This window comes from Acomys russatus, chromosome 7, assembly GCF_903995435.1.
Source record: "Acomys russatus chromosome 7, mAcoRus1.1, whole genome shotgun sequence".
In the NCBI taxonomy this organism is placed as follows: Eukaryota; Metazoa; Chordata; class Mammalia; order Rodentia; family Muridae; genus Acomys; species Acomys russatus.
The window spans coordinates 63448401-63472672 of NC_067143.1; the positions used below are offsets into that span (position 1 = coordinate 63448401).

The 24272-nt window shown below is 47.4% G+C and overlaps 2 protein-coding genes across 2 annotated transcripts in view; one reads left to right on the forward strand and one right to left on the reverse strand.

Moving 5' to 3' along the window:
• The window catches only part of Spon1 (spondin 1), a 290135-nt gene extending 283269 nt beyond the window's left edge, over positions 1-6866 (forward strand). Inside the window, exons 12-16 of the mRNA XM_051149253.1 lie at positions 547-717; positions 816-983; positions 1718-1882; positions 3708-3971; positions 6359-6866. Of these exons, the coding sequence (XP_051005210.1) occupies positions 547-717; positions 816-983; positions 1718-1882; positions 3708-3971; positions 6359-6522 (932 nt within the window). The 3' untranslated portion in view covers positions 6523-6866. The remainder of the gene's footprint in view (positions 1-546; positions 718-815; positions 984-1717; positions 1883-3707; positions 3972-6358) is intronic.
• A 7620-nt stretch (positions 6867-14486) lies between these two features.
• The window catches only part of Rras2 (RAS related 2), a 72069-nt gene continuing 62283 nt past the window's right edge, over positions 14487-24272 (reverse strand). The window contains exons 5-6 of the mRNA XM_051149254.1: positions 17826-17944; positions 14487-15596 (exon numbers count right to left, since the gene is read on the reverse strand). Coding sequence (XP_051005211.1) covers positions 15509-15596; positions 17826-17944 — 207 coding nt within the window. The 3' untranslated portion in view covers positions 14487-15508. The remainder of the gene's footprint in view (positions 15597-17825; positions 17945-24272) is intronic.

Below are 24272 nucleotides of genomic sequence, written 5' to 3' on the forward strand. Positions count from 1 at the left end.
TTTTCAGTCCTTATTCTGAGGTAAAAGGAGGCTGTGACGGAGCTACACAGGCTGGAATGGGGCCCAGTCTGAAGAAAAGCCATTCCAAGCAGAGGCTAGCTAAACCAGTACTCCCTCCTGTCCGCTACTTGCCAGCTTTTCCTAGCAGCAGGCTGGCCTGCCTCTCAGGGCTTCCCTCACATGGGGGTCATCGCTAGCCATCTGAGCCTCAGATAGAGCACCGTGGAGGGACCAAGCCCTGCTACACAGAAGGCTGCAATGACACGGGGAGAAATTCACTGTCAACACTGAGGCTCCTTTTGGGAGGAATAGAGCTAAGGAGCTAATGACAGCAGTGGAACTGAAGTCTTTTTCCCACCCTCCTCAGGAAAGAGGCCACTATTATATCAAGCAGGTGCCTCCAGGCAAAATGACAGTTCTAAACTGCTGGACCTGTTCCTTGAACCTTGGACACGTACTCAGTCAATGCCTCTGCTCTCAGAGTTTTCTCCTGTACCGATGCCAGGTTCTTTCCTGGCCCTCCTGAGTATGCTCGCTGTGTTGCAGATGGCTCCACCTGTACCATGTCAGAGTGGATCACCTGGTCGCCCTGCAGCATTTCGTGTGGCATGGGCATGCGGTCCCGGGAGAGGTACGTCAAGCAGTTCCCAGAGGATGGTTCGGTGTGCACGCTGCCCACCGAGGAGACAGAGAAGTGCACAGTCAACGAGGAGTGCTGTGAGTCGCGGGGACGCGGGGTGTGCCCTGTAGGTGGGCGGGGCAAGCAGGTGGATCCCCGCACACACCGCAGAACTCCAACTGTATGAACTTCCCAGCTCCTAGCAGCTGCCTGGTGACCGAGTGGGGCGAGTGGGATGACTGCAGCGCCACCTGTGGGATGGGCATGAAGAAGCGGCACCGCATGGTCAAGATGAGCCCGGCGGACGGCTCCATGTGCAAGGCAGAAACATCACAGGCGGAGAAGTGCATGATGCCCGAGTGCCGTGAGTGGGTATGGGGAGGGCTCTGGGCAGGGAGCCTCACACTGTTGGCTTCTGGATAGAGTCCACCTGCAGCTGTAGTCCACAGGAGCAATTTCCCTGGGACAGTAAACTCAGATAAGACATCATTGGCCAAATCCAAGCCATCCTTGGTTTTATTGTGGGGTTGAGACAGGGTCTCATTGTAAAGCCCTGCCTGGCCTGAAACTTGAACTCACAGAGGTCCGCCTGCCTCTGCCACCCAGGCACTGAGAGGAAAAGCATGCACCACTGTGCCTAGCACATGGCCTTGTCAGGTGTCATAAGGCACAACTCTGCCCACTCCGTGCACAAACGCTTATCAACGTGCACACGAGCGCGCTTGTGCGCGCGCGCGCACACACACACACACACACACACACACGCACTCTCTCCAGGTATTTCAATTCAGACAAGCAAAACTGCATCACTGAGCCAATCCCAGTCTGGGGCACCACTGGCTGAGGGGTGTTCTGTGCTCTACCTCACTGACCTCGCCTAGCATCAGGTCATGACCACCAGCTGGGCCACAGGAGATGCGGAAAAGTAACAAGCACAATAGGCCAAGAGCCACTTCCTGCTCCAGGCTGTCACTCTGACCCCAGGATCCAACCCCATTCGATTCCAGTGGCCAGCGCCGCTGCGGGTAATATAGGGCTGAGCTCCAACCCAGCAGACGGTGCCTGTGATCTCAGTGCCAAACTTGGCTCTTGACCTAGACACCATCCCGTGCTTGCTGTCTCCCTGGTCCGAGTGGAGCGACTGCAGCGTGACCTGTGGGAAAGGGATGAGGACCCGCCAGCGGATGCTCAAGTCTCTGGCAGAGCTGGGCGACTGTAACGAGGAACTGGAGCAGGCGGAGAAGTGCATGCTGCCAGAATGCCGTGAGTCCCGGGTCCTGGAAGCCCATCCCTTCCCGCCTCCAAAGTTCCTTGATCCAGTGAGCCCCAGCCAGCTATGTGCTAATACTGCCAGCCCCAGCCAGCTATGTGCTAATACTGCCAGCCCCAGCCAGCTACGTGCTAATACTGCCAGATAGGGAGGTAGCTAGGTGAACAAATCTCTTTGTGTACAAGCGTAGGGACCTCCACATTAAAAGCCCAGCAAGCACAGTGAACACGGGGCAAGCTAGCCAGACCAGCTGGAATCAGTGATCCCTAGGTTCAGCAAGAGTCCCTTTCTCAGTACATAGAGTGGAGAACAATGGAGGAAAACACCAAAAATCATCTTTGGGCTTAGACATGCCTTTGCATGCACATATACACGAAAAGAATGTGTATACTGTTAGATCCTATAATGAGACTAATTTGTCTGAGACAAAGGATTCTGTGTTGGCAGAATCAGACTTCAATCTTATTATTGTCTGCAAAACACACAACGTGACTGTGCAGCCTAAATGGGAGACAGGTATTAAATGCGTAGCACAAGTCAACAGCTCCAGTCTTTTCCCTCCCCATTTATGGGCTTGTCTGACCCGTGAACTTTCTGAACCCTTTCAATTCTATCCCTGCACCATGTGATCACTGTATTTACCCTTCAGTGGAGGTTGGCCATTAAGTCAATGACTCCATCATCCTGGTAAGGAGGAAAGAAAAGGCCAGGTTCTCAAAGCCATGCTGCCCACATCTCCCTCTGAAACCTGTGTAGCCAGCTGCTGGTACCATTTGTCCTTGCTCCTTGCTCCTCCGTTTCCCAGTCTGTACAGCAGCACAACAGTTTTAGGATGCTCTGAGGATTAAACCCCACTCCGGGCACCAAGTGTAAGCAGGTGCAGGCCTCAGCCAATGAGCTCAGTAGCCTGAGGCTTTTACTAACCCTAGTTAGCTACCTCGATGACTGGACTCCAGAGCCTTCACTAAATGGCTGACAAGCCACCAATTCAAATACGTCTTTACATCCACAGGGTCCCAGGAAGTGAACAGCTGCAGGGTACTGTTAGGAGCAAACAACTTTAATCCTCATAGCCTAATTCAGAAATTACAATTATCCCTATTAGGCAGTGTGGACTGGTCCAGGCTTTACAAAAAGAGCATGTGGAATCATTTGCTGCCTTGGACATACACTGGAAATCAGACCAAAATGCTGTTTCCCCTCACAAGAATTCGCTGTATCTTTTACAATGAGAAAGCCATAGAACACCTCCTGCTCTGGATCCTTTGTGGAATTCCCTACCTGGGCTTCTGTGTGCTTTACCCAGACCATCTATGCAGGATGTAGAGTAAGAAAGGCTGCACGGGTTTGAGAGACCCCTAGGTAAGGGCCTATGGAGGCAAGCCCCCTGCCATCTTGTTCTCTCCAAAGGCTATGAAATAGGTGGCCATTCTCTGAAGACCATATTATGGCGTCCCTGAGGAAATGTAGGTTCCTTGAGGCCTTTGGGTGGGGGGAGGTGTCAGTGCCACCGGATATGACTATTCTAGGAAGATAACTGACGAGGCATGAAGCTAGAAAAATACCGTCAAAGTCCCCCATCACCTGGCTAAATCATACAGGGATTGGAATGAGAAGAGTGTGGGGTCATGAGCTGCCACCAACCTTGCCCTTACTGCTGACGGACTGTGTTCTAGATAACCCCACTGTGGCTTGAAACCAGTTTCTCCTGGAAAATGGCCTATTGTTCTTGGCAGCCTAGTTGAGAGGGTCAAAGGGGTATACTCAACTGTTTTGTTCCAGACATAGATACACTCACACCTGTCTGTATCTTGCCAGCTATCGACTGTGAACTCAGCGAGTGGTCCCAGTGGTCCGAATGTAACAAGTCATGTGGCAAAGGCCACATGATTCGAACCCGGACAATCCAAATGGAACCTCAGTTTGGAGGTACACCCTGCCCAGAGACTGTGCAACGCAAGAAGTGCCGTGCTCGGAAATGCCTTCGCAGCCCTTCAGTCCAGAAGCTGCGCTGGAGGGAGGCCCGAGAGAGCCGGCGTAGTGAGCAGCTAAGGGAAGAATCAGATGGCGAGCAGTTCCCAGGTACCGTTCCCCAGGGGCCTGCTCTGGGCTCAAAGAGAAGAAAGAGGCACTTCCTGATTATTCAAACCAAATTTTGATTCCCAAGTACTAAAAAAAAAAAAGCATAATTTATACAGAAGAGATTGGGTTGATATTTGTAGCAAAAAAAAAATATTAGATATGATAATTGACTGTCAAAATAGGTTTTCAAGCAAAGAGCTTCTAGAAATTGTACTCTGTTCTTTCTTCACATTTGTAAAGCACTTGCTCACAATCAGCTATGACAACCACCCCCATTTGCCCTTGCAAAAAGGGGAAACCGATGGCACAGACGTGTGAGAGGAGCCTGGCTGTCCAGAGAAATTTTTATGACTCTTCAGACCAAATCATCCCTTTAAGGGTAGGGCTGAGACGAGACTGCCCTGGCCTATGGCTTCTTGGCTTAATGCTAACCGCAAAGATTAGCATTTGGATTTCAAATTAAGTTGGGCCCAGGCTGCCACATAAGCGGTGAGCACTCCCAACAGAACAATGAACCAAGTGCAAAGGGAGCCAGAGAGTGTGCACACAGCAAAGTTCAAGCCAATGCCAGAGCAGAGCAGTCTTGTGTGAATCTTAAGGGGCTTGCCGGTTAAAGAGCACACTGAGCCAGCAGAGCTCAGCACTCCAAGGCAGAGCACCAGAGGGCGCACTAAGCAACAGGTGGGATATGCAGGCGTGGAAGAGTGCGAGGAGAGGAGAGGCAAGAAACCAGACTAGAGACTTGGGGTAAAGTGAGTGACTGATCGTAGGGGAGTTGGGGTCTGATGGCTTTAACAGACCCGCATTAGGTGGGGGAAGGTTGTGCACCTCTTCTCTACCATAACTGGAAAAAGATACCTCAGCAGGTAAAGGCACTCCCTGCCAAGCCCCAACAGCCTGAGTTCGAGTTCTAGAAGCCACATGGTGGCAGGAGAGAACCAACTCCACAGAATGATTCTCTCATCCACACACACACTAGGCTAGGCACTCATGCAGCTATGCATAAGTAAGAAACATAAACCCATTCTTTAAAAATCATCATCCCAAGGGTGGGATGGTTCAGTGGTTAGGAGCACTGACTGCTCTTTCAGAGGACCCTGGTTTGATTCCCAGCACCCACTAGGTGGCTTGCACCCTTCTATCACTCTAGTTCCTGGGGATCTGGTGCCCTCTTCTGGCCTCCGCAAGCACTGCATGCATACGGAGAACAGGCAAAACATCACACACACATAAGAAAATTTTAATAAGCCCTACATGGAATAACACTATTGAATGAGCAAGTCCGAATCGAGCAAGCCAAATGACTGACAGGCCCACACAGTGACGAGTTAAGATGATTCAATGCTTAAATCACGGGCACGTGTTCTTTGAATTCCCTAGGGGCAAAAAAGGCGATCATATGAACGCAGGAGTGGGCTGAGGCCAGCCTGATCTACAGAGTCAGACCCAGGACAGCCAAGGCTAGACACACACCCTGTCTCAAGAAGCAAAACAAACGAAAAGGCATTTCATCCTTCAGCAGAGATGGACTACTAAGCACGTCCTTTCCTTAGGAAGTGGCCATATGCCAAAAATGTCTAAGGCAGGCGGTCAGCCATTAGTCCATACCAGATGAAGACAGCTTTGTGCTAAAAGTTAACTCTGCCGTAGTATGGTGAGCAAGTACCTCATACATAGTCACGAGCACGCTGTGTTCAAAGGAGAGCTATATGGAGTGTTGTCATGCGGCAAGTGCAAACGAGACCTCATCTCTGGAGGTCAGAGGAGGTTCATGTTTCATAAGAAGAGGAAAAAAATTGTTCCTTTTCCTTAGTACTCGGTAGGCTAAAAGCTCAGGCAGGGAGGCTCATGAAGACCTCAGTGCTCCCTAACCGTCACAACTTACAATTCAGGGCTTTAAAGAAAGCTTTATTAACACGATCCTGCAGCTCAGAGGCAAGCTGGCTTAGATTCACCCTTCTGAAGTTTAGCTGTGTTGGGCCCATTCTTATCAATCAAGTAGGGCTGGAACGGCACCCCCAGCCTCACCTGCTTTCTGGGGGCCTCTTTCTAGAGGATCTCGTTAGTGAGGTCACCAGACTTACCTAGCGGCTCTTCTCAGGCATGGTGCCTGCTCACATCCATCAGCCCAAACAAGCCGAGCCTAGGCTCACAAGGTGAGGAAACAGACTGCCCTTTGACAAGAAGAGACTCAGTGCACTCACTAATGGCCATAGCTTTTCAACCCATCACATATGAACTAATAGGCCCTAAGAAAAACAGTAGGCACTAATTAAATCAATCACTCATTACACAGAGAAGCAGGAAAGGGCAAGGCAACTCACTGGACAGCCCTCTTGGAAGTCACCACTCGTATTCTGCTGGCCTAACCAGTCTCCTACTTTCAGGCTGTCGGATGCGCCCATGGACAGCCTGGTCAGAATGCAGCAAGCTGTGCGGAGGTGGGATTCAGGAGCGCTACATGACTGTGAAGAAGAGATTCAAAAGCTCCCAGTTTACCAGCTGCAAAGACAAGAAGGAGATCAGAGCGTGCAACGTGCACCCTTGTTAGCAGGAGTGTGACTCCCCAGGGCTGCATTCCAGAGTCCAGTCACCAACGGCTGCGTGGTCTGTTTGCTTGTTTAAGATGATTTAAATTGTGTCCACTAGTTTTCATTTTTAAGGTGTGGTTTGCCCAATAGTCTTATGGATGCCAAGGGGCATCCTGTCTGAATCCTTGTGGGTGGGTGCAGGCCAAGTGGGGCACCCTTGTCCTCAGGCGGCCCTCTTCCAACACTGACATGAGTAGTACTGGATCACCTTGTACTAAACTGCTTAAGCAGGGCAGAGACCCTGGCCACGTCCACAGAGAAAAGCAAGCATTTTCTCACTGCCAGGATGCAGCATGCGGGAGACAGGGCAAGAGGGCAGATTCCCCTGGCTCACCTTTGGCTTGCTCATTGTCGCGGAAATCTCTTTTCATTTAGCGTAACTCCAGGGATCTTGGTAAGTCTCCTGGGTCATGAGTTCCTCATGCCCTTGAGGACAAGAACTTAGGTTTATGGTTTATGATATCAGAAAGGCAGCGAGTAATGATGGCTACTTTATCTCATTGTGAGCAGTGAGAAAGGAAATTAAGCATAAAATACATTTCCCTTGGGTTTTGATTGCTGGTGCCACACCTGTCCTAGGATGCTGGACGTTTGACAACCTTTTGTCAACAGATCCTTCTTTGAACTGATGCAGATAGTAAACTAGGTACTGGTTCCAAACCCGACTTAAAATCTTCCTACACATATCCCAGACCTTTTAAGTTTCCCAGACTTCCTTAGAATAATGCATTTCAGCTCTGAGAACTACCTGCTAAGGCTGCCAGAAAGCCCCCAAGTCAACCCTCAACAGGAATACTATCTTCCCTAGTTAAACATTTTTAAAGTCATGATACTGTAGGGAGCAGGGAGAGACAACCTATTTCCATGACTAAGACACAAACCTAGAAGGGTTATTCAGTCATGCCTGAGTCTGATTTCTGGGCCAGGCCCTGGTTCTCAGGGACAGTCCAGGAGGAAGGCCAGGAGGTCCCACCGACCCCCAAGCCGTAGGCAGTGCGCTCCAGCCACCAACCAGAGCACGGGGACCGTTACAGTTGCGACCTCATCGGCAGGTTTTGCTCATGCATCTGTTAAAACTATCAGCACATTCTTGTGCAAATCTAGGCCTATTACTGCTTCGCACAAACACACACTGAGGCAAGGTGCACACAGTGCTTTGTACACACTACTTTAAGAATCTGCATTAAAGACATTAGGAAATTTCCAGCCACACTTATGTACAACCCCCGAATATGTATTTTCCTTAACACACGAGAGCCTCTTCAATAAAAACAACAAAACAAACCTCACTGGGTCTGTCTCTGCTTTTAGGCCAATTATATGGCGGGAGGCTCGGGTCTTTTTCCAGCAGTTACCTGGGTTATAGAACAAGATGGAGCTTCTGTTCTCTCGAGGCGGGCCGCTGGCGTCACACCCCTCAGCCGTCAAAAGCCTGGATTATTTCCAACGTTATTTTTAGATATTTTTAATGAATTACTTTCTCCTTCAAAGGCATATAATACAAAGAAATAAGAGGCTTAATAAATTTCCACTTGGGATCCCCAAACCTTCCCTAAGAAATGCCTTGCTCACACGTGTAATCCCAGCACTCGGGAGGCAGAGGCAGGCGGATCTCAGTGAGTTTGAGGCCAGCCTGGTCTACAAAGCTCCAAGGCTACACAGAAAACCCCTGTATGGAAAAAACAAAAACAAACAAAAAGAATGCGCCCAGCCTCCTTTTGTAACACCTTGCAAGTGATCCTGACGTAAACTTATTCTCAACCCATGAAAGCCAAAGTCCCTCCAGACGGTGGCGGTCTCCCGATAGCCTCTTCTGTTCTTATCTGGTCCCACGTGGGTATAATTTTAATCCTGATTTGAGAGACTTTTTAAAAACCAGAAAACTGGCTGGTGGCCAAGAAGAGAATGAGAAACATGCCTTTGTCCTAAATTTTATCGCTGTGTTTGCAATGGGGAGTTTGTAAATGTCAAATCTTTCTTACCAAAGCCCCTTTTTCTTTTTTTCTTTTAAGGTGGTTGTCATGTTTTTCTAATGAATCAATGATTTTGGAAATAAAAATTTCTTACTAAATGCAATCTGTCTGGACTTCCCCTTGGGCTAGTAAAAGAGACAGCAAACTCACCACATAAAGAGCATGGTGGTACGCACCTTTAATCCCAGCACTCAACCAAAGGAAATTAAAGTTGTATGTATTTGGTAGCAATGCCAAACCAGCTGTAATCTGGTCAGACCCACATTGTAAGTTCAGAGCTGTTTCCCAATCAGACATTGGGTCAATTTCCCGTCGCCATGCTAATATGTTTTAGCTGAGGGCAGTCTGCTTCAGCAAATGAGAATAAAACCTAGGCTCCTTTAGACCGGAAAACCCTCTGTGCTGTGCTTTCACTTGAGCTATCTTCTGCACGCGCTTTCAGCATACTCAAGGACTGCAAGCAACAGACAAGAGCACACGCTCTTGCAGGCCTTCGGCGTCCGGAAATCCATCAAAACCTGTCCACGGTAACTGCATGGATGATGTGTCAATATATAAACATTCTCTCTGTCAAATTATCTTTGTGCCCTGTTTTCATTAAGCCTCCAAGCTTCAGACAATAAAAAGTGAAAACAAAATCTTGCATCACCCGTGCTGGGAGCTGTATTCCCAGCCAAAAATAAATTCATAGATAACTTGTTAAAGTCAGAAAACCCAGAGAACCACATAGGCTTCTGTAGACCATTTTACGACAGTCTGACCTGGAGTTTTCAAAAGCCCGGCTTTAGAAATTATGTTACGTGGAGTTAAACTACAAAGCAGTATTTATACCTTAAAGAAATGCATACTATTATCCAAATAAGACTAAACCATAAATGTTTAATTCCTACTTAAAACTCAAAATCAGGGAAGACAGCCATTTCTACCACATTGCTCTTCGGTACTGCTGACTCCAACATCCAGATTCTTCTTGTTCTTCACAGAGCCCAAAGTAGACCGAATGGAAATAAATCCCCTTTGAAAAATGATTGAAATGCAGTAAGAAATTATAAATAGCAGCTACATGTTAATTAGCACGGGGCTAATTCTCCAATTTAAATCCTGTGAAACTGAAAGCAAAATATCTGTATTAAAATGTCACATTTAAATGATGCTGCCTGCTTTCAATGGAAGGACACAGACTGTAAGGGTGGAGCCCAGGGAATCTGCGTTGGCACCACAGCCACACCTCGCCATTTCTCTGTCCTAGTCTCAGGACCAACCACCTTCTCACTAACTGGGTCTCCATCCTCACCACCACAGTTTAGCCATTTCTCACCCAGAGAACAGGTCTCTCAGGAGCCAGCTCTTGCTGCTTCGGAAACCACTAAGTGTCCGCCGCCATTGTGAATGCTGCATTTTGGTCATCTATAGCTCAAAATGTCATGACAGATAAATTTACATGCATAATTTTTAACAGTTGCCGTCAGAGTGCAACGCCATCGCGGGTGTCGTCTTCACATAAGATGGCCTTCATTAACATCTCACAGTGCTCAAAATACCCCTCTCTCTAGCACGCTGATTAGGAACAGGCTCATATTTTAAGCCATTACATGCTTAGACAATTTCCCGTTGCCACGAGTAGTTTTTCAGTGTTCAGAGAAGAGTGGGGGCTGATGAGATGGCTCCGTGAGGAAGGACACCCACTACCAAGCCTGCTGACCTGACTAGAATCCCCGGGACACATATGGCAGAAGAGAACACACTCACACAAGCAGGCTGGGCTGTCCCCGACCTACACACCCCACTGACTGATCCCATCCCAGAATAACCAGCCTAGCGCGGACGTCAGAGGGATCACTTGGAACGACTGATTCTCCTGCTTCATCTCCAGTGCACCGGTGATGCTCAAAGCAGGACCTGCACCTTAGTAACACTGACTAAAGAGATGCGGAACTAGGAAGCGTGTGCTGAGACACCTTTATAGTAATGTAACGCTGCCGTGACGTCCAAGAGGATAGTTATTTCCCTGGTTAATTTGCTTTTCATTGCCCGAGGCGAAAGTTCATCAGTCCGCGACACTGGGGGCTAAGATGGTTTTAAATGGGCTTGAGCATCCTGCGAAGCCCTGAACTGTCTCAGTCACAGAGCCCACCCCCTTCCCACCCTCTCTCCAGGGCTTTGTAAACCATGGTGGTCTTGAACTTGTGACCTCATGGTTCTCCTGCCCCAGCCTCCTGAGTGTTTGAATTAAAGGATTGCTCCATCCCATGTGACCAAACTATAGACTTCTAACCCTCAGATACAAAGCATCCGAACTGACTGGCTCTCACCACTCTTACCTCCCGTGACCCAGTGGTGCCAAAGACCTTCCCCAGGCAGCCCACACTCACGGCCTCCATTTCCTTACCTGCCAGTCACACTGCAGCGCCTACCTGGTTTCCACAACCCAACAGCTCAGACTACTGCTGCCTCTCACTCACTGCCCACAGCTTCTTACCACTGTAAGGCCTGGGCTCTTGGGGGCAGGGCGCTGGCTTCACAGGTAGGACAGCTTTGCAAGCCTGAAAAACTGAGTCTGATGCCCCAGAGTTCAACCTCTGGAACCCCTATAAAGGGCCAGATGCAGAGGTGCACATCTGGAATCCCAGCATTCCTGCACATCTGGAGTCCCAGCACTCCTGCAACGGGATGGGAGGTGGAGACAGGAGAATGGCCCAGAAGCTTGGGGACTGGGGGGGGGGGGAGGGGGGGAAGACAGGAAGGAAACCCTGCCTCAACAAGGTGTGAAGGCGAGAGCCCACTCCTGATGCGCTGTCCTCTGACCTGTGCACGTGGGCTGGTGGCCCAGCATCCACTCCCACCCACGACTTTGGCTCCTAGTTCTCTTTTCTGGCTGCTGTTTGCTGGCTCTTGGCTTTCTATTCCCAAATGTTCACCTTCCCCTCAAATTCTACCCTTCACTCAACAGTAAATATTAGCCAGTTTGCCTATCTCTGCTATCATTAATTCAAAATACCTAAAATTACAAACTCGGCTGCTTAGTCTCAGCCCCTTTTTCAGCTCCAGTCAGTCTTTACACCCAACTCCCTGACGACCTTGGCTGAGTGCCGCACACCGCCATCACTAGGGTGCCAAGGGCGCCGCCATTGCTCCGTACACCAAATAGTCATGTTTCCCCCCTACTTACATGCTACTCATGGCTGTCTCTGTGGAAGATCTGTGTGGTCCAGGTAGCTGGGGCAGGGACCACACGGCCTGCAGAGCCTGCGATGTATTTAGTATATGGCCCTGAATAAAAAAAGTTTTCCAAGTCCCAGGTAGAGAGACTAAATTGGCTAAGAGACACCGACTGTTCATATCATAAGACAGGCAGCTCTTCGTAATGAACCAGGGCTTACTTTCTGCCTGAACCAATTAGAAAGTGATCTATTGGGAGACGGGACGGACACCGGGGGGGGGGGGGGGGGGCGCATAGCGTATCCTAATGCCCCAGCTCTCAGGAGTCCGAAGCTTGACTGAGGAGAACAAGGCCGTCCTGGTCAAGATAGCCAGCCCCGCCTCAAAGGAGAGAGGTGTGCAAGAGACTAAATATAAAACAACGGTCTGTGGACACTGCACATAGAGTGAGTCTTACAGCTGCCCTGGCTTTCAGCCTAAAGGAACATTCCCGGTTGTGGAAGATGGCCTGACTGGCCCCAGGCAGAACACAAACGTTTCCTTGAACTGAAATGACAGACCCTGAAGCTCAAGGAACCTTTAAAGTGACTTGAAGTTGCTACAGAATGTTCTGGAGTGTTTCAAAAGGACTGATGGGGGCAGGGGGCCAGTAAGAGGGGATCCCAAACTATGTACGGGGTAAAAGAGGTTTTCGTCAAATATTAAGTATATGTGTAGGCCAACTGGACTTTGGTCAAAGATTGAACCATGAGCTGTGGAAAGCTTATTTCATGAAAGGCTGGGGACCGTCAGCGTTTCCACAACCAAGCTGGAGAGAGCCTACAGTAGTGGACCAGTCCATCCCTAGAAAGAAGCTACTTCAGATTGCGTGAAGTTCTAACGGAGATCCAGAAGGCTCAAATTGAAGAGCACACACACAAACTGGTTAACAGAGCAAAGCCAAAAACATTCAGGTGAAAAGGCTGTGACCAGACACCCAGCAACATAAAATAGGCACTGCCCATCACCCAAGCGAAATTTAAATGTATAAAAAGTCAGCGTCACAACTAAATAAAAATCACACTACAGAGACAAACACAAACCATAGCACTGTGGGATCAAAGTGCTACCACGACCGTACACAACTGCTCAAGGCCGGCTTCCTCAGGCCGGGCTCTGCAGCAGAAGTCAGCCCTGGGGCTCTCTGGGGGGTGACTTCCCATCGCATCTGGCTGTTCTAGATGCACAAGTGAGAAGCTGTAACGCAAGCAGCGGGGCTCAACTCTCTGAGAAAGAGTGAGAAAGAAGGGCCGCTTAAGAGGAACACATGAACATAGTGAGTGAAACCTGAGTATCTATCCCCAGATTGCTGGGCACGGCAGGGTGGCATCCGCCGGTTCTTCCGGCACGTGGGAGGCAGAAACAAGAGGACTGCTACAAATTCAAGGCCAGGCTGGTCTACATAGTGAATTCTAGCCAGCTAGAGCTGACCATAACTCAAGAGATGGAGGGGAGGGAGGGGAAAGGAGGGGAAGAGAGGGGATGGGGGAGTGGGGGGAGGGGGATAAAAACAGCCAGGAGTGGGGTACACACTCTAACAACCCCAACACTCAGACTAAAGCAGGAAAGCTTGAACCACACGGTGAGTCTCAGATCAACCTGGGGTCCTTAGTGAGACCTTAGAAACCCAAAATGTAGAACAAACAAACAAATGAAAGAAGGAAAGAAAGAAAGAAAGAAAAAGAAAAAAATAAAGAAAAGAAAAGAAACCTAGAAAACAAAACAGTCTGAAATAACTCATTGGACAGGATTAACAGGGAACCAAAAAAGTACAGCAGTCAAGCTCGGAGAAGTTGAAGGTGCAGCCATGAAATATACAACATGAAGTACAGAAAAAGGTGCAAAAAAATCCGAGGGACTCCCGGGAATCCGGGATCACGGTCTAGCTCTTAGCATCCAAAGTCATCGATGACAAACAGGAACACCCCACCACAGGTACACAAGGGTTCTAGTGAGGCATCAGAGGCAAAGATAAATCTGCTGGCTTCCCGGGCAGCAACTTTACCAGAAACTTGAATAATTCTATATTAATGTAATCATTATGAAACACAATAGAATTAAGTGATTTTGTTTGTATTTATATAAACACCTGGTCCTCTTCGCCAAAACCATTTTAGGATTCATCATCACCTATGTGGATATAGTCACCTTCCTCCCTCCTCTACAGCTGGGGTTAACACTTCAGAGAAAAAGTTTAAAAACCGTCAACCTCAACAAACCAATAGAACGTTAAGTTCCCCTGCAGAACTCCCTAAGACATGGTGCCGAAAAGGCACAGCTACTCAAGCCAGGTCTGGATCCCTCACAGAAGCCCCTGGCATGAAAAAGGAGCCGTCAGCGCCATCTGGTGATAACAGATCAACTTTAATTCTAGCACCTGCAGCTATACAAGGGTCCACTTTATAAACTTCATGGGACTGTTGTACACATTCAATAAAGTGACCACTGTGCAATACCACTGAGAGTCTCAAGATCAGGAACACACTTTGAATTGCTTAAACACAATCCACAGAGTTAAAAACAAAACCAGAAGCCATCCACAGTTACACTAATTGTCAAGTAGAGGTTTCACACGTAATACTGGATATAACAGTCAATATGAAGCAGGGACATTGAACGCGACGTCACAGTCTCGTCCTGTTGTGTTCTGTCGGGAAGGTTTTCTGATTATTGGCCACTGGTGGATGTAACAGGACCAAGCCAGCAAGCAAAAGCCCTGGCACAGTCGCCGTGGCATCCACTTTCTCTTTGTCAGTTAACAGTGAGAATTAAATACCCATCTTTACATATACACAAGGTACGCTGTGAAAGCATATTCGCTTACAAACATATAAAAATACTTGTTAACTAGTTTGATAAGAAAATAACGTATAAAAGTATATAGCAAAAAACATTAATCATCTTACTCTGGAAAGATCAATACCATATTTTATATCACATCAAACAGAAAGAGTTTTAGTTTGTGTGGGTTGGGTTTTTTCTTTCTTTCTTTCTTTCTTTTTTTAAATCGTTTAACCAGGAATACTTGAAAAGGAAGACAGACAGGAACCACTCACTCTTACCCTTACCACGGCTGTGAAAAGAAGTCAAGTTCACTGAAACACCTAAGTACAGCATCAGCCCCAACATTTGGCCACAGAGAACACTGTCATCTTGAAGGAGGCATAATAACAAAGGCTTGATCAGCAGTTTTTAATCCATAAATACAGCAGGCGTTTTGGTATTCTGGCCACTGGAGAAACAAAAGCCGTAGCATCAGGAAAGGTCTGAGATGTCTCACTTTTGTAGATTCCATTCAGTGTATTTAAGGTTAATGAAAGTTGACATCAAAAGTTTTAAAGATAGGCAAAAATTCACATTAAAAAAAAAAAAACCAAAACAAAAGAACCAACCTTCCCTATGTTTCTATTTAGAGTAACAGTGGGCAACATGATTCCAGAAGTTAACGTTACCTCACGACCTGTCAGTTCAGCTTAGCAAACAGCTCAGGTTCCAAACGTGGTTCATCCCTATTCAAATGTGAGCCCTTACAGAATGCATCTGCGTGTGGAGACGTGTGTTTTAGTCAGATAACGTCTGAAGCGGCCTTAGTGTTTCCTTTACACGGGTCTCGAAGAGACCGTGACATTAGCTTCGCAGAAAGGACTAGGCAGCTTCCTGGTGTAAGGCTGACACGGTGAGCATCGGTCTAAGGCTACAAAGGTACCAGCGTGATGTAAACCGTAACAGAGATGAGGGCTTCCCTGGCAGTTGTTAGCTAGAACTCAGGGGACTCTTAGAAAATGACACAGTGGCAGCCTTTCTTGTCCTTTTCCTTCCGGGTTGGCTCTGGTGAAGGAGGGCACTCTTGCTCTTGAAACTTCCTGTAAGACAGAGAACTCTGAATAGCATCATCATTAGTAACGGCCCAATGCGGATGCAGGTTACTTCTGGACACACTGCATTGAAACGTACACTCTTCCCGGTGGTCCACTAGGGCAATGGGTCCCGGCCTTCTGAATGGCGCAACCCTTTAACACCAACGGTTCTCAACCTGTGGGCCATGACCCCTTTGGGGTTCACATAGCAGATATCTTGTATGTCAGGTATTTGCGTTACACTTTATAACAGTAGCAAAATTACAGTTATGAAGTAGCAACAAAAGTTAACATTATGGTTGAGGGTCACCATAACATGAGGAATTATATTAAAGAGCCGCGGCCTTAGGAAGGTGGAGAGTCGTTGCTTTAATACAGTTCCTCATGCTGTGGTGACCTCTCAACCATAAAATTATTTTCATTGCTACTTCATAACTATAACGTTTGCTACTGTTATGAATTGTAATATAGACACCTGTGCTTTCTCATGGCCGTAGGCGACCTCTGTGAAAAGTTGCTCAATCCCCCAAAGGGGTCACAGCCTACAAGTTGAATACCGCTGCTCTAGGGGGTTAGAGTAAAGCCACGGGAGGAAAAGACTCAAGGGCTCAGAGGAGCAGGGTAAGGCTCAGGGGCGCAGAGGTTCGCCAAGCGTGTGTGAGGCCCCCATGTGAGAATAAACAGAGATACAAACTGCCTTCGTCGCTGAGTCCTGCATCAGATGCCTGTATCCTCTCTATGTTGAAATCCCTAGACCTAAAAGATACGCTTAGCAGTAACTGTGCATCATCGAGGACAGTGGAAAACTACCTCTCAGAGATGCACGGATACTCACTCTCTCTCTGCCACCTAGTAAAGAAAGTCAGTGCCAGGCAAGTGAGCTGGCTTCCGGGACTCCGGTTTTTAGATGGGGATAATAAAAACCTACCCCTTCACAGCTCTTATGAGGATTCAAGATTTTGTGATGTTTAAAAAGAAAAAAAAAATCCTCCACCTCCCTTCCTGGCTCACTGACCTGGCTGGTCGACAGGTGAGAATCTAGGATTCTTGAGAGTCAAGAGGAAAGATGGGTATTTGGCTAAGGTAGTAATTATTTTTAGGAAGGAAGCGCTTCATCAGTCAAGCACTGAAATGGGTAGCGCAGCGTGGGCAGCAGAACTTTAAGTTACAGCGCAGTGGTGACCGGTCCATTCTCACTGCTGAATAACAGTCACTACCATCTGCTTCCAGAATGCTCCCATCCTGTAAAGCTAAAACTCATGAGGAACTAAAACTCACAGCCTTTCTTTCTTCCCTTCAAGCCTGCATCTCAGGGGTCAGTTCACCAAGACATACAAAGAAAAGGAGCCCACTCCACATGCCTGTCAAAACTCTCTAACAAGCCAGGAAGAGGAAGAAGCAGTCACAGGACCCAGAACCAAAACACAAGCAGCTTATTCGGTGCAACATGTACAGCAGACCTCCGCCATCTTACAATCCACCAACACTTCCTAAGCCAGAGGACTCCTACGCTGTCTCTGTAGACTGTAGTGGCATTGCTTATGTGTCTTACTGGGGGCCAAACACCTGAGAGACAATGGAGTCTCTGCTTCCTGGGCTACTCTTAGCATGGCAGGGGTTTGGCAGCATAGGAATCTGAGATTTGGATGCAGGTCCCAACATTTAATAGACATAAAGGCAGCTGGGCCCAGTGGTACACGTCTGTGATCCCAACACTCGGGAGACAGAGGCAGGTGGATCGCTGTGAGTTCAAGTCCAGCCTGGTCTACAAAGCAAGTCCAGGACAGCCAAGGCTAAACAGAGAAACCCTGTCTCGAAAAAACAAAACAAACAAATAGACATAAAGGCTGAACAACTCTCTGTACTGTTTTCTCTCCTGAAAGTGAGGGCACAGGAAGCAGTCAGCTCTCTGGGTTATAATCAGGGCCAAATGTACTAACATTGAAAGGATGTTGCTCGGTGTCTGACAGAGACTTGATTAGCAGCTGTCATCACCACCGTCAAAGCATTTACCATTTTCAAAATCCTCACATGCACTTTCTACTTCAACTTAAGATAATTAAATGAGACTTTCAAGGGTTGGAAGTGTCTAGAACATGCCGTGTATTTAACGGAAATTTAACCCACAGTGTGCACCAGCCCCTAGTTCAATGGCTCCTGTTACAATTCCCTTCCTCACTACAAACGCTGCACGGCCATCTATTAAAGCACACACCTGGCTCGTGTCCTGCTTACCTTATAACCCGAACGAGTTCATGGAAAGCTTGATCTACGTTCATCCTGATCTTTGCCGATGCCTCCATGTACGTGACCTTGAGCTGCCGCGCTAGCTGCTGGCCCTCCTCCTGTGTTACCTGAAATGCATGGCAACGGTTGTGTTTAAGGCACAGCATTAACTACCCCTTCTGGCCCGTCTAAGCCTGGCTACACACATATAGTGTGGCTACTGCAGCCCCCGGGAGTCCAGGACGACTCATCGTAAGGGACAGACAGGTGCCACAGTGCCACACAATTAGAAGCCCACCTCTCTACAGTTCAGAAGGACGCACCCGCAGTGGTCATGGCTCAACCACCTGCAAGCCAAACACTTGGCCCACTCTTAGAATCCCAGCACTCTGGAGGTAGAGGAAGGAGCATCAGGAATTCAGGGTCATCCTTGGCTATAGAGAAGTTTGAGGACACCTGAGACTCCATCTCCAAAATAAAATAAAACCCACCCCAGGCTGAATGGTAGCTGTAGTGAGTACATGCATCTTTAATCAGGCCGTTACTCCTAAACGATACAGAACAAGTGTTTACATAGCATTCATGCTTTCAAATATACAGCAGAGTATACATAGGTTGTATGCAAAATCTTTGCTTCTGCTTAAAAGGGACTTTTATGTATCTAAAGATTCTGGTGTCTATGGGAGGAATCCTGGAACCAACCCCCACTCCTATCAAAGGACATCTGCACTAACCTTCAAGGTTTAGTCTGCAGACGACTCCAGAAACATTAGATGCAACGTTAAAGAGAAAATATAAAGTGCTGTAACAGTGCCTATCACGGGGGTCAGGGAGAGCCCGCCTGAGGCAGGGATCTAAGAACCAAATAGAGTCTGTAGCTAAGTGGCAGCAGGGTAAGACAATAGCCATGGCCAAAAAAGTAGAGTGGTGGGGGGGGGGGTGGCTTGTGGGAGCCCTTAAGAGCACACGGGCTTGGCTTGCCCAGAGTAGAACTGGAAGATTGAAAAGTTATAAGGGAACCAGCAAAGACGGACACAGGCTTCCCAGGCCACAGGATCTCCTGTTGCCCTGGCCTGTACTGCCTACATAGGAAACACAGTAGTATGTGTGTGTGTGTGGGGGGGGGGGTGATGAACAGGAACACAGTGGTGGAAGATGGAAGGAAGGGAGGGAGGGAGGGAGGGAGGGAGGGAGGGAGGGAGGGAGGGAAGGAAGGAGGGAGAGAGAGAAGGGTAAGGCAGAAGCCATTAATTATCACTAACCCTCTGCATTTTAAATACAATGGGTCCCAAAAGCAATACTTTAAGTCATTATGCAATATTTATTTATATTTGCATAAATCACAGAGCTGAAAGTTGTGGTTTCCTGGAATATGCGACTGACTACTATCCTCAGAGTAAATGGCTGGAGAAAGGCTTAGAAAGTCAGGTGTGAACAAGAACACTTGGGACCCACGCACTCCCTCCGCAAAAGGCACAACCTCTGCTCTCTCAATCGCTAACTCCTGCTCACTGCGAGTACGCAGCCACAAATGCGTATCACACTTTGGAAACACTCTGACGCTATCTGAGCTCTGTACACTCAGGAGCCTTTTCCTCCACTGCTTTGTAGATTCCTTTCTGGTGCTGATGCTACGGCTGCTTTCTCTGGCCTCCCTGCACCGCTCAGCACCGCCCATCCTCCACATAAGCAGTGAGAGTGGTCCTCCTGACTTCACACTGATCTTGGGGGTCAAGGCACACTGCCGCTTACCATACATATGTTGGCAGCTATAGGATTTTATTTAAAATGTCCCTTACCAAAATTTAGCAAACTCTCCAACCATCCTGCTTATAAGGAGAATTATCAAGAACAAATGTCAGATATATCAAAATGGGTTTTTTCCTCTATTCAGATGATGGTGTGATTTTTCGTTTTCAGTGTGCTGACATGATAAGTTATGATGGCTCGTTTCCACTCCTGAAATAAACTCATCTGGGCACACTGCCTACTGCCAAATTCGATTTACTAACATTTCATTAAGAATTTTTACATGTATGCTTGGCAGAGAGGATGGATTGTGATTCTTCCTGTCTGTCTGATTTTGTTTCAGATTATTCCTGGCTTCATCGAACAAGTTGGAAAGAGTTCTCACTTCTTCAATGCTCAGGAGTAGTTTGATACAAGGAGTGTTCCTTCCTTAGGAGTTTAATATAACCCACCAGTGACGCCATCTCAGCTTGACACATTCATCAAGGGCAGGTGTGACAAATGCATCAATACACCTGCATCTTGAGCAGCTTTGCTGGTTTATGCCTTTCCACTGTACCCATCTCACTGACACTGTACCCATCTCACTGACACTGTACCCATCTCACTGACACTGTACCCATCTCACTGAATTTATTGTCAAGTTCTTTACAGCATCTCTTTAGGCTTCGCACGTTTGTAAGATGTAAAGTGATGGATCTCTTTCATTCCATATACTGACTTGTGGTCTCTTTCTTCTCTTTCAATGGGACTCAAACCTAGAGCTTCATACACATTAGTTAAGTTCATTATCTGGTTGCTAGACAGACAGACAGTCAGTCAGTCAGTCAGATTGACCCAATCTGATCGTTCTGGCTGGAGGCTTGCCAGTTTGGTCTACCTTACAAAAGCCATTTTGGCTTTTTACTTATTTTTGTAGTCTTTATATTCCTGTTTCCTTTTCTTTGTGGGTAATGGGCCTTGCCCAGCACACTTTTACCACTGCCCTGCAGTTTCTCTACTTCACTTCCTTCCTTAGTATGGTTTTAATTTGCTGTTTTTCTTTCCTAACATAGCTAGTGAGCCAGCATCTCTTACAGCAGTCCACAAATCTGTGTCCCACTCAGAATTCTTTGTAATCTTTTAAATTTTTTCCCTTTAAGTGTTAGAAATATGCTTGGGAATTTGAAGATTTCCTAACGTCCAAATCAACGCCACTGTCACAAGGATGTGTGTGTGTTATCTGACAAAGCTACTGAGGCTTGTTTTATGGCCCATTCTTCAGAACAGTGAAAACTCTGTGCTGTTGGTGGAGCAGCCCCTGGGGTCCATTGCGACGCGCAGGCTGACGGTCCTCCGCAAGCCACAGCTCACTCATCCCTCTTCGACTTCTCCCCTGTGAGTGGATTCGTCTGCTTTTCTCTGTGACTCTTTTATCTCTTACGTCAGGACTTTTGAAGCTGTTTGTGCGGCCCATCAATGGCCAAGGCCATTAAGTCCTCCCGGTGAATCAGTCTCTGTCACTGTGAAGCAACTCTTTACCCTGATAGTGCACTGCTTCTAAACCTATCTTACGGCCACACTTTACTCTCACTGCTGCCAACACAGTGTCTTACTCCATCCTTCTACTTTCAGTAGGGTGTGTGTGTCTTGAAGCTGAGAGCAGATGTCTTGCAGGACCTTGCTCTTTCACCCGAGATGACACCATTAGCCTCTGCATTGAGAGCGTGAGGCCTGCTCTCCTCCACGCACACCGTACTTCTGCCTCTTGAGTTAAGAAGTATTTCTACGTTGCCCTTTCATCCCACCATTCGCTAATCCACTTTGTGTCTGTTAGGTACCTCAGTGGCTTCACGGTCTCTGTTTTAATTTATCGACATACTCAGTGAGATCAAACTGGTTTCACACGCTGTATGAGACCCACAGAGCCTGCTCTGCCTTCTCGCTCCTCTCTGGTGTTAACCAGCTTTCACCTCACATTATTTTTGCTCAAACATTCACTTATGCTTGGGAGAGGTTTAAATAACAGTAACTTTGTCATTTATATTTATCCACATAATTGCCAGGCCCAGTGATCCTCTTCGCTGTGTTGACTCAGACCCCCGCTGGGGTCATTATCTCTCAGCCTGAGGACTGCTCTTCATATTTCTGGTAATTTGGGTCTGGTGATGCTGAGCTCATTTCAGGGTTAAGGGACTCAACTTCATTTCTAAAGAAAGTATTTACTGGACATTGGCTTCCAGACAACAGGTGTTTGCTCTCAGTGTGTAAGATATGTCATCTTCTGGCTTGCATTGCTTCCAGTGAGAAACAGCATAAATGTGTCATCTGTACTAGTTACTGCACACATGGTTGTGGCAAAGCACCTGACCAAAGACACGTAATTGGCTCACAGGTTCAGGGTTAGGTCCATTATGGCTGGAAAGTCACAGGGAAAGGTGCTGGTCACATGACCTCCATAATCAGGAAGCAGAGATTGATAAATGCCTGTGTCCAGGTCATTTTCTCATTTCCATGCAATCCAGTACCCCAGCTCACGGAATGGTGTCACTCACAATCACCTTTCAGTTAACTAATTAATGTAGATAATCTCTCACAGCCAGGCCCATGGCCAACCAGGTACTACCTCGTGAACATTCCCAGATGCAGCGACAATTTTGGAATTCTGGTTTCTTTAAAAACACACACACAGAAAGGGGGAGAGGGGATTAAGACTATGTTTTCACTTTAAAGCCAGGTGTGGCATATGGGGCTGCTTCATAGCAGCTGACTATGATTTGCCTCGTGCTCTAGCAGGGGTATGGTTTTGCCAGCTGCAGATCATTTTCTGCAATTGTGTGATGTTTGGAATTCTGGAGACTTCTAAGAGGGTATATAAATGCTAGGGCCCTGAGAGATGTGGTGAGTTGTTGGTGGCAGTTTGTAAAGCAGTTGTGCGCAGAGAAGAAACAACAAGAAGAAATTAGATGTCCTGATGGTGAAGATCAACCTTGCCCCGAGGGGCTCGACAACGGTAATGTCGCCCCCCTTTCCAGCCCCGGCTTTATTAAGGGATCGCTTTCCTTTCCTCTCTAGCCTTTTTCCTCTCACGTCTAGTGTTAAGGGGTTGAAAGGGTGGGAAAAGGATGAAGAAGGATGATGAAAAGAGAGCCCACAAAGTAGCAGATGACGACTGTCCCCAGACAGAGGCTTGTCTAACTGCAGTCGATGCTAACTCATCAGCTTTAATTCTGCTGTTCAAAATGCAGTTTTGTGTTTCTTTAGCTACTTCTCAGATTTTGTCTTTACTGCAGGTCACTGGGAGTTTCTATTATAACCTGTCTTGCAACTGTCTTACTATTGTTTGTGCTCAGGTTTGCTGAGCATCTTAGACGTGTGCAGTGCAGTTTCCATCCAATTCAGAAATCTTTGGCCAGTACACGTCTACTGTCAGTAGCATCTGGTGACCCCTTCCCTCGGCTTGACCTGCGCTCCATAGACACGCACACCACTCTTCTACCTCAAACAGTCAGCGTTTCCACCGCCTCAGATTGTTTGAAGAGGGCGGCCGTCTACTTAGCCGCTCTGCCTCCTGAGTCCATTGCTTTGTAAGTTCTCTTCGTAACGCAGGGTGTGCTTTGTCTTTCTTTATGTGGCTGGCATTTCTGAATACATATATGTATTTATTTAAGATTTAAGATTACATCCCCTAAACTCAGCAACCTGAGTACGACACTCACTCATCACTGTAAGGCCCAGGACTTCCTGTGGTCCACACACATCTGCAGCCCAAGAGAAGAGCACACAGGTCCCACACAGTAGTGGCACACCAACATTTATACGAGAATAGCACGCCTGCCCTCAGGCTATGAGGTTGAAATAGATACCAGAGTCAGCAAGCAAGTAACACTAAGTTAGAAAACAGGATGAGAGGGGAGCCTCAGAGGACTAACTCAGGAAGAAAAACAGTCCTGACAAACCCCTTCCTACCAAACGAAAAATGGCTTCATGCAGTCACAAGGTCTCTCACTTCCTGAAATATCTCCTTTTTCCCTCTCAAGGGAAGGGTCTCTCTCTCTCTCCCGTGTGTGTGTGTACACATTTGTCCATGTGCACAGAGAGATCAAAGGTCTAAGCTGAGTGCCCCCTCTATCGCTCTTCGCCTTATTTATGGCACACGGCCTTTCACTAAACCAGACCCAGGCACTGGCTTTGCTCCCTCAGATACACACCTGAGCTTTTCAGCATGTACATAATTTAGGTCTGTTCGTACACTTCAGGCAGAAGGATCAACGCAGAAAGCTTACTTCAAGCTAACAACTCACATCTTTATGGTGAAAGAAATGTGACTTACGTCCTCTGTTGTTTCCCACACTCCTCATTTTTATTTCACTGAAACTCCCGCACATTTTTACTGACATGAATGACATATAAAACACAATATGCTGAATATCTTCAGACAGATGGAAGCTACATGCTTCGCACTGGTAATCCTTAGTACACAGAAAACTTCAAAACAATGCACACAGGGCCAGCAAAACAGGCAAAGGCACTTGCTGTTCAAGCCTTGGGATCTGAGTTCAATCCCCAGAACCCATGTAGGGTAGAAGGAAAGAACCAACTTCCAAAAGTTGTCTTCTGACCACCACAAGGACGCCCCAGCATGACACACATCACACACACACACACACACAAACAACAACAATAATTTTAAATTACATGGAGACCAGTACAAAGAGACCAGTCATG